A 9,173-nucleotide genomic window follows, 5' to 3' on the forward strand; every position below is an offset into this window, starting at 1 on the left:
GGGCGGACCAAGGAGTGAAATTGATTGGGGTCAAGAAAATAATTAAAGTGTCTCTGCTGCGTAGAGAAGTCGGGTTCTGTGGTGTCAAGCACTCTGCTACCAATTCTTTACTGTTTTTCTATGTAAAACATATTTTTAACATGTTTTTTGTGGTGTCAGGTGACTCCATTCCTCTTCAAATGGGTTCGCTTTTGGTGGCACTACACGAGATAAACACAGTCATATACAAAAGGAATAGAGATAATGCACAAACTTTGAAAAACCAAACATTGATAAGACAAAAACAGAGTCAAGTCATGTCTTAAAGTCTTGAACTTTGAGTAGTATACTAGTCTTTTTGGATCCTTCTAAGGTTACATTAGCAACATCAACGAGCTTAGACTTCAAGAACAGTCTAGCAATCTCCCTAACATCATCCCCACCGCATTCATCAACCGTCACCACGCAAAACCGGCCTCGCCTCACCGTCCTCTCCATCTCCTCCACGACCTTCCACGGAAACAGAGCATCATCAAGATGTGCAGTAAACGCGAAATCAAACGCACCGTCGAAAAAATGAAGGTTATGAGGATCAGCTCTTCTCACGAGAGGAAGCGAATCCACCAACTCCACGGCGGTAATGTCATATAACTCGATCTGGGCCATCTCCATCGGAGCGTGTCCGGCGGCGGCAGAGAGGCAGAGAGCTTTGGTGTGGTTGCAAAGCGATCCGAGATTGCGGAATCGGAGGAAGTAAGAGGAGAAGGAGGAGAGACGCGATGTCCAAGCCTTGCAGGACCAGAGGCGAGCGTTCTTCTTTAGTAGGGATATTGATTTTGTAAGTTTTTTTTATATTTGATATTGATTTATATTTTGTTTTGAAATAAATGATTTTTAGTAATATTAAAAATTTTAGAAATAAAAAAATAACATGATGATTTGTCATAATATGATTGGCGGTTTGGCTTATAGTTTCAATTTTTATATATTAAAATTTTTTCTTAATTAATTGCTTATAAATCTTATTACAATAATATAATTAAATAAGAAATCCTTGGTTGGCCCATAAGTTTATAGGCCCATAGGTTTTGTGCATAATAATAGGGTTGAACTAGGGTTGGCCCGCCCTACGGGCGGTATATTAGTTAAAAACCCAAGTTCATGTTGGTTTGACTGAGAGGTTGATTGTTTGCTGATTTTGGATTAGATTCTAGTTTTTGTTTTTCTAAAATCTACTTTTTACCCAATCAAGATTTAACTAAAATAGATTCCCTAAAAAACCAGTTTTTTTACTCCTACACCATTTTATACATAGAAACCAAAATCCACTTTTTATGTGCTTTTGTGGTTTCCAAACGACTGACTTCATTCTTTCAAGAAATTAGTTTTTCATATATATAATTATATCTGCCATTCTAGAAAACAAACAAAAAAACTTACAAATAATAATCTTCTCTACGAATTAAGTTATTTTAATTTTTATATAAGTTATTTATAATTTTTTAGTCAATATTTATACCATGAATCTTATAGAAAAGTTAAATAATTTCTTTAGTTATAAGTATTATACATTTATTACACTGGAATTTATTATTATTTTTTTAAATCAGCTTTTAATTTTATATAATATTTAAATTACAAAAAATTATTATTTTTACCAAAGTTATAAAATATATTTAAACTAAAACTACACTAAAATAAAAAACCAAAATTTAAAATAAATCTTTATTATTTTTATATCATTAGTTTTAGAAAAACTAAAAATTTACAGAAAATAACAAACCATAGAAATATATATATATATTATTTTTGCATTTAACCACAGTTTTATTTTGTATCTACAGTTTTGTTTAAAATAATTTTATTAAATAAATTTATATGTGTTTAAAATAATAAGAATTGTTTTTAGAATAGTTTTTGGTTTTTGTTTTTCCAAAAACCAATTTTCATCCAATCAAGCGTTTTGAAAAATGATTTTCCTAAAATCTAAGGAAACTAGTTTTTTTAAATAACTGTCAATTTCTAAACAAAAACCAAAAACCAGTTTTTTCTAATTTTCTTGCCAAAAACGTTTTTTACATTTATGCATTATTACAAATTGACTTACGTAAGGCATTTTGGTACTATGGATAAAACGTAAGAAATTTTACCTAAGGCATTTTTGATTGCTAATAATAATTCCTAAGTACATCTATATAATACCTAAGGTACACGTAAGGCATATTACATATTCTTACTATAACACAGTTTAGTTTTACTAAAATATAACAATATTTGAATAATATTTTATGAAATAATTAACTGTTGGTCACATTTTTTAATATATTAAATTACATCTATGCTAATCATAAAAAGCTTTATTGTAATAAAAATATTATAATATTTGAACGTTATTTTTATCTAATAATAAACTGATGTAAACAAAATATTTTTTTATTTGAAGTTAGTCATCACAAGCTATATTGTTGATACATATAAGCTTTATTTCCTATATTTTTTGTTCTACTTAGTATTACCTAGGACTAGGATTAGTATTTTTCTTTCTTTTACTCTTAATAATATTTTCATTTTATTATTTTTAAAAGCAAAAATCAGAAACCAAAAACTAAAATCTAAAATCACCATTCAACTTTTTCAAAAAACTAAAATCTATTGCAAAATCAAAAATCAAAAACCAAAAATTAAAAACCAAAAACTAAAAACCAAAAACCAAAAACCAAAATCTAAAAACCAATAAAACAATCATGACCTGAATAAGTCTAGCTAGCTTTTAGGAAGTTGTTTCCGTTTGTAGCTGAGTAGTTGCGTAGTGACCTACTCTTATCTTGTTTCCTATTTTCTCGGTTCAGTTATCTTGTTGTCAAGCTTCTATAAAAGCTTGTGTAATTTTCTTTATCTAATACAACGTAATATTCAGATTCTGTTTCCTTTATCTGGTATCAGAGCAAAACATAAAGAAAAAGGTGAGTGTTTGAGAGGAAAAACATCACAAGGAAGATGATGGAAGCTGGAAGCTTTTCGACACCTGCTGTTCCTAAGTTTGATGGAGACTACGATCACTGGAGCTTGATCATGGAGAATCTTCTCCGATCCAAGGAGTACTGGAGTGTTATCGATCCATGATTTGAAGATCTGAGAAGAATGGAGGCTCCAACCCCTGCGCAACAACAATCTCTCAACGAAGCAGAACTTAAGGATCTCAAAGCAAAGAACTACCTCTTTCAATCAATCGACAAGACCACGCTGAAGACAATAACCCAGAAGGAGACGGCCATACAGCTGTGAGACTCGATGAAGGTTAAACACCAAGGGAATGCTAGGGTGAAGCGAGCTCAACTACAGAGGCTGAGGAAAAGTTTTAAGACACTGGAGATGAAAATTGGTGAGAAGGTATCTGATTACTTTGCCAGAGTCATGGAGGTAACCAATGACATGAGAAACTGTGGAGAAATCTTGGAAGATGTCAAGATTGTTGAGAAGATACTCCGGAGCCTTACTGAAAACTTCAACTTTGTGGTATGCTCAATTGAGGAATCCAAAGACATTGATCGTCTCTCTGTGGATGAACTTCAAGTCTCTACAGATTCATGAGAGCAAAGTGACTGAGCAGTTCTTCAAGTGGAAAATGAGCCAAGGAATGCTAGAGGAAGAGGAAGAGGGGATCCTCAGAGAAGAGGAAGCAGTTATCGTGGACGAGGAAGGGGCAAATCATTTGTGAATCGATCAGCCATCAACTGCTTCAGATGTGGAAAACTGGGTCATTACCGGTTTGAGTGCACTAGATCGGAAAACTAGGACTGACAGCCATAGACGAGCACGATATTACCAACTCAAAAGGATGTTGCTTCCGGTTGAGAAGAGCTTGGTTGGAATCGGATTGTCTCTCAAGAGCTACTTCGAAATCCGATTCTAGATCGGAAACTTTGATAATATGATCAAAGATCAGAACTTAATTCATCAATCTAAAACAAAGAAAAACAAACACATGAAGTGCGGCTTTGTTTTAGATTGAACACAACAAAATCAATTGAGGATCAAAAGAAAATGAAACAAAGAAAGATTGATCATCAATCGAAAAGTAACGATCCGACTTCTAATATGAAACAGAACAAAAGAAGAAGTCGGAAGATTAAAACAAAAAAAAAAAGGTTTGATCTCATCTCTTCTCTGTGAAAGATACTATAGAGAGAACAGAGAGGAGAGAGAGAAACCGTACTTTATACCTTTAACTTATATATGCTATATGTTATTTGTAAATATTTTGAAAAGCATGAGCTAAATTTGTTTACTTATAATTATTTTCTTGAATTTTTAAAAATTAATTATTATTTAGTAGTTGTATTTTTGTGTTAATTTTTGAAAATTAGTTATATATTAAGTTAAGTTCTAAATAGTTTTTACTTTTGTAAGTTTTTTTATATTTGATATTGATTTACATTTTGTTTTGAAATAAATAATTTTTGGTAATATTAAAAATTTTAGAAATAAAAAAATAACATAATGATTTATCATAATATGATTGACGGCGGTTTGGCTTATAGTTTCAATTTTTATATATTAAGAATTGCTTATAAATATTATTACAATAATATAATTAAATAAAAAATTCTTGGTTGGCCCATAAGTGTATAGGCCCATAGGTTTTTTTTGCGCATAATAATAGATCCGTCTCCCTCTCCCTCTCCCTCTCCCTCTCCCTCTCTTCGACCAATCAAATTCTGAAAGTCGATCTCCTCTCTCTCTCTCGCTCAATGTCGTTGAAACTCAACACCCCCACTTTCCCAAATTTAGCGTCATCTCTGTTCCCAAATTCGAACCCAAGAGGACCCAGCCAGATTCGATTCTCTAACCGATGGGGCAACGCTAACGCCGATCTCCTCTCTCTCTCTCTCTTGGATCAACGTTGCAGAAGGGATCAAATTCGTTGTTGCGGGATGGCAGGAGGAGGAGGAGGAGGAGGAGGAGGAGGTCGGTAGTTATGGATTCAAATTTACTTGTGATTAGATTTTAAAATGGTGGTTGTGTTTGGTTTTAGGTGATCATCATCATGTGGGAGTGTGGTGGGACCTGAACACGTGTCCGGTTCCGGCTGGTGTAGACCCTCGTTGTGTCCGTCCGTGTATAGAATCTGCCTTGGAGAAGCTGTTTGGTCGTCGTTCTGCAGTCAGCATCTATATCTATGCCATAGGAAACCTAGAATTCATCTCTACTGACCTCTTGCAAAACATCTCTTCCTCCGGAATCATTGTTACTCATGCCCCCTGCGGTAAAGTCAATCAAATCAATCCTAATCGATTTGTTTTGTTTAGTCTAATTAATTAGAGAGAGTTAGTAGTCTCATGATCTGATCTGGCCTCCTTCTCTACTCTTAGGTATGCACGACTTACATGATTTTCTTATCGACTGGTCTGCGGATGAGCTTAAAAACCCACATCCTCCTGGTTACGTAATGATCATCTCGAGTGATTATAGACTGCTTTACCCTAAGCGTTTTCGGCTTTTTGGATTCACTACTTTTGTTGCATATCCAAAAGGTGTTCGCCTACTTGCCCATCTTACCCAGCTAAAATTTATTGGCCGAGAGTTTGACGAAGTGTTTGCCAAAGAGTTTGTCTGGGAAACCTTATTGAGTGATAATTTGGATGAAACTTTATTATTGAGTGACAACAACACATGTGATGAGAAACCTCTCTGCATTTGCAACATATGCTGTTATGATTACGAAGTATGTGACGAATTCATCACTCATCTCAAGTGTGAAGAGCACAGAAACCAGGTAATTAAGCAAGCAGCATGCATCCTCAGCTTTTTTTTTTATCATTTTTTTTTCATGTAACTGTGTGTGTGTGCAGTGGTCTGAAATTGTGCACGACCGCAAGCTTAAATATTTTTGCCAAGTTTGCAATTATCCCGCCTATAGCCACTATAACCTCTTTCTCCATAACCAAAGTGAAGCACATAATCGCAAGGTAAGCGCAGCTTGTGATCATTATTATACAGTTTAACAACTCTCTGTATCGCTAAAATTGGATCCCCATTTTGGTTTGTTTTCAAGCTGGTTGAGAAACAGGCTCAAGAAGAGGAGGATTGCCAGAGCAGGAAGACAAATCCAGAATTGGATCTCTTCTACGAGAGAAACAAGGAGCAATCTCTTTGAACCAAGGCAGCCTAAGGAAGAAGCAGCAGCTAGAGTGCGTGCATCCCCATGGGGTCTTTGTGTTAAAGAGTTTTACTAAATAATGGACTACTTAATTATTATTATTATTATCCTGAATACTTTGTTTTTCTACCAGTCAAAATATTTTCAAGTCTGGTTTGTTTTTCTTTTTCTTCATTTTTAATCATTACATGACAAGATTTATTTGTATGTATGTGAAACTTAAAACAAACTCACTTAGAAATAAATTTCATTTCTATCTTTGCACATATTTTTGTCTTTTATTTTTGATTTCTAGGATTACTTTTGGGTATTTTTCTGTGTCTATCAAGTTCTAGAGGAGAAGTTGTGGCAGTCAGTTGTGGCAGTCACGGGCGGACCAAGGAGTGAAATTGATTGGGGTCAAGAAAATAATTAAAGTGTCTCTGCTGCGTAGAGAAGTCGGGTTATGTGGTGTCAAGCACTCTGCTACCAATTCTTTACTGTTTTTCTATGTAAAACATATTTTTATGTTTTTTGTGGTGTCAGGTGAACCCATTCCTCTTCAACTGGGTTCGCTTTTGGTGGCACTACACGAAATAAACACAGTCATATACAAAAGGAATAGAGATAATGCACAAACTTTGAAAAACCAAACATTGATAAGACAAAAACAGAGTCAGTCATGTCTTAAAGTCTTGAACTTTGAGTAGTATACTAGTCTTTTTGGATCCTTCTAAGGTTACATTAGCAACATCAACGAGCTTAGACTTCAAGAACAGTCTAGCAATTTCCCTAACATCATCCCCACCGCATTCATCAACCGCCACCAAGCAAAACCGGCCTTGCCTCACCGTCCGCTCCAACTCCTCCACGACCCTCCACGGAAACAGAGCATCATCAAGATGCGCAGTAAACGCGAAATCAAACGCACCGTCGAAAAAATGAAGGTTATGAGGATCAGCTCTTCTCACGAGAGGAAGCGAATCCACCAACTCCACGGCGGTAATGTCATATAACTCGATCTGGGCCATCTCCATCGGAGCGTGTCCGGCGGCGGCAGAGAGGCAGAGAGCTTTGGTGTGGTTGCAAAGCGATCCGAGATTGCGGAATCGGAGGAAGTAAGAGGAGAAGGAGGAGAGACGCGATGTCCAAGCCTTGGAGGACCAGAGGCGAGCGTTCTTCTTCGGTAGGGATATTGATTTTGTAAGTTTTTTTTATATTTGATATTGATTTACATTTTGTTTTGAAATCAATGATTTTTGGTAATATAAAAAACTTTAAAAATAAAAAAATAACATGATGATTTGTCATAATATGATTGGCGGTTTGGCTTATAGTTTCTATTTTTATATATTAAGAATTTTTTTTAATTAATTGTTTATAAATTTTATTACAATAATATAATTAAATAAGAAATCCTTGGTTGGCCCATAAGTTTATAGGCCCATAGGTTTTGTGCATAATAATAGGGTTGAACTAGGGTTGGCCCGCCCTACGGGCGGTATATTAGTTAAAAACCCAAGTTCATGTTGGTTTGACTGAGAGGTTGATTGTTTGCTGATTTTGGATTAGATTCTAGTTTTTGTTTTTCTAAAATCTACTTTTTACCCAATCAAGATTTAACTAAAATAGATTCCCTAAAAAACCAGTTTTTTTACTCCTACACCATTTTATACATAGAAACCAAAATCCACTTTTTATGTGCTTTTGTGGTTTCCAAACGACTGACTTCATTCTTTCAAGAAATTAGTTTTTCATATATATAATTATATCTGCCATTCTAGAAAACAAACAAAAAAACTTACAAATAATAATCTTCTCTACGAATTAAGTTATTTTAATTTTTATATAAGTTATTTATAATTTTTTAGTCAATATTTATACCATGAATCTTATAGAAAAGTTAAATAATTTCTTTAGTTATAAGTATTATACATTTATTACACTGGAATTTATTATTATTTTTTTAAATCAGCTTTTAATTTTATATAATATTTAAATTACAAAAAATTATTATTTTTACCAAAGTTATAAAATATATTTAAACTAAAACTACACTAAAATAAAAAACCAAAATTTAAAATAAATCTTTATTATTTTTATATCATTAGTTTTAGAAAAACTAAAAATTTACAGAAAATAACAAACCATAGAAATATATATATATATTATTTTTGCATTTAACCACAGTTTTATTTTGTATCTACAGTTTTGTTTAAAATAATTTTATTAAATAAATTTATATGTGTTTAAAATAATAAGAATTGTTTTTAGAATAGTTTTTGGTTTTTGTTTTTCCAAAAACCAATTTTCATCCAATCAAGCGTTTTGAAAAATGATTTTCCTAAAATCTAAGGAAACTAGTTTTTTTAAATAACTGTCAATTTCTAAACAAAAACCAAAAACCAGTTTTTTCTAATTTTCTTGCCAAAAACGTTTTTTACATTTATGCATTATTACAAATTGACTTACGTAAGGCATTTTGGTACTATGGATAAAACGTAAGAAATTTTACCTAAGGCATTTTTGATTGCTAATAATAATTCCTAAGTACATCTATATAATACCTAAGATCCCCATTTTTGTTTGTTTTCAAGCTGGCTGAGAAACAGGCTCAAGAAGAGAAGGATTGCCAGAGCAGGAAGACAAATCCAGAATTGGATCTCTTCTTCTACGAGAGAAACAAGAAGCAATCTCTTTGAACGAGGCAAACAAGAAGAGGCAGCCTAAGGAAGACGAAGAAGAAGAAGAAGCTAGAGTGTGTGCATCCCCATGGGGTCTTTGTGTTAAAAGAGTTTTACTAAATAATGGACTACTTAATTATTATTATTATTATCCTGAATACTTTGTTTTTCTACCAGTCAAAATATTTTCAAGTCTGGTTTGTTTTTCTTTTTCTTCATTTTTAATCATTACATGACAAGATTTATTTGTATGTATGTGAAACTTAAAACAAACTCACTTAGAAATAAATTTCATTTCTATCTTTGCACATATTTTTGTCTTTTATTTTTGATTTCTAGGATTACTTTTGGGTATTTTTCTGTGTCTATCA

At 33.2% G+C, this 9,173-nt stretch overlaps 4 protein-coding genes across 7 annotated transcripts; 2 read left to right on the forward strand and 2 right to left on the reverse strand.

The window, feature by feature from the left end:
* Window positions 1–294: 294 nt before the first annotated feature.
* On the reverse strand, window positions 295–801 carry LOC106328817 (the record flags this gene model as incomplete). The annotated part of the gene is made up of 1 exon (XM_013767345.1): window positions 295–801. A coding segment is annotated over one exon (507 nt), but the record flags the coding sequence as incomplete, so codon positions are not given.
* A 2,469-nt stretch (window positions 802–3,270) lies between these two features.
* Window positions 3,271–3,697, forward strand: LOC106328827. Its single transcript, XM_013767356.1, has 2 exons — window positions 3,271–3,495; window positions 3,563–3,697. The coding sequence occupies exons 1-2, from the start codon at window positions 3,271–3,273 to the stop codon at window positions 3,695–3,697; spliced, it is 360 nt and encodes a 119-aa protein (XP_013622810.1).
* A 960-nt stretch (window positions 3,698–4,657) lies between these two features.
* Window positions 4,658–6,346, forward strand: LOC106317540. Of its 4 annotated transcripts, none has more exons than XM_013755370.1 (5): window positions 4,658–4,947; window positions 5,015–5,245; window positions 5,352–5,755; window positions 5,832–5,948; window positions 6,035–6,346. In XM_013755370.1, exons 1-5 carry the CDS (start codon window positions 4,731–4,733, stop codon window positions 6,134–6,136), a joined length of 1,071 nt encoding a protein of 356 aa, XP_013610824.1. In that variant the 5' UTR covers window positions 4,658–4,730; the 3' UTR covers window positions 6,137–6,346. The 4 variants fall into 4 exon arrangements, with proteins under 4 accessions (XP_013610824.1, XP_013610884.1, XP_013610926.1 ...); XM_013755430.1 differs by having other exon boundaries at window positions 4,658–4,944; XM_013755472.1 differs by having other exon boundaries at window positions 4,658–4,938.
* A 375-nt stretch (window positions 6,347–6,721) lies between these two features.
* Window positions 6,722–7,308, reverse strand: LOC106328835 (the record flags this gene model as incomplete). The annotated part of the gene is made up of 1 exon (XM_013767364.1): window positions 6,722–7,308. A coding segment is annotated over one exon (510 nt), but the record flags the coding sequence as incomplete, so codon positions are not given.
* Between the last annotated feature and the right edge of the window lie 1,865 nt (window positions 7,309–9,173).

This window comes from Brassica oleracea, chromosome C1 (assembly GCF_000695525.1).
Source record: "Brassica oleracea var. oleracea cultivar TO1000 chromosome C1, BOL, whole genome shotgun sequence".
Taxonomy (NCBI): domain Eukaryota; kingdom Viridiplantae; phylum Streptophyta; class Magnoliopsida; order Brassicales; family Brassicaceae; genus Brassica; species Brassica oleracea.

What these genes read in the sequence shown, in the direction of transcription:
- LOC106317540 (XM_013755370.1), top strand. Translation starts at nt 4,731, where the DNA reads ATGTCGTTGAAACTCAACACCCCCACTTTCCCAAATTTAGCGTCATCT. An exon ending in AGGAGGAGGAGGAGGAGGAG is followed by an intron (nt 4,948 to 5,014) that starts GTCGGTAGTTAT and finishes GTTTGGTTTTAG; the next exon opens with GTGATCATCATCATGTGGGA. An exon ending in TGTTACTCATGCCCCCTGCG is followed by an intron (nt 5,246 to 5,351) that starts GTAAAGTCAATC and finishes CTCTACTCTTAG; the next exon opens with GTATGCACGACTTACATGAT.
- LOC106328827 (XM_013767356.1), top strand. Translation starts at nt 3,271, where the DNA reads ATGAAGGTTAAACACCAAGGGAATGCTAGGGTGAAGCGAGCTCAACTA. An exon ending in CTGAAAACTTCAACTTTGTG is followed by an intron (nt 3,496 to 3,562) that starts GTATGCTCAATT and finishes AAGTCTCTACAG; the next exon opens with ATTCATGAGAGCAAAGTGAC.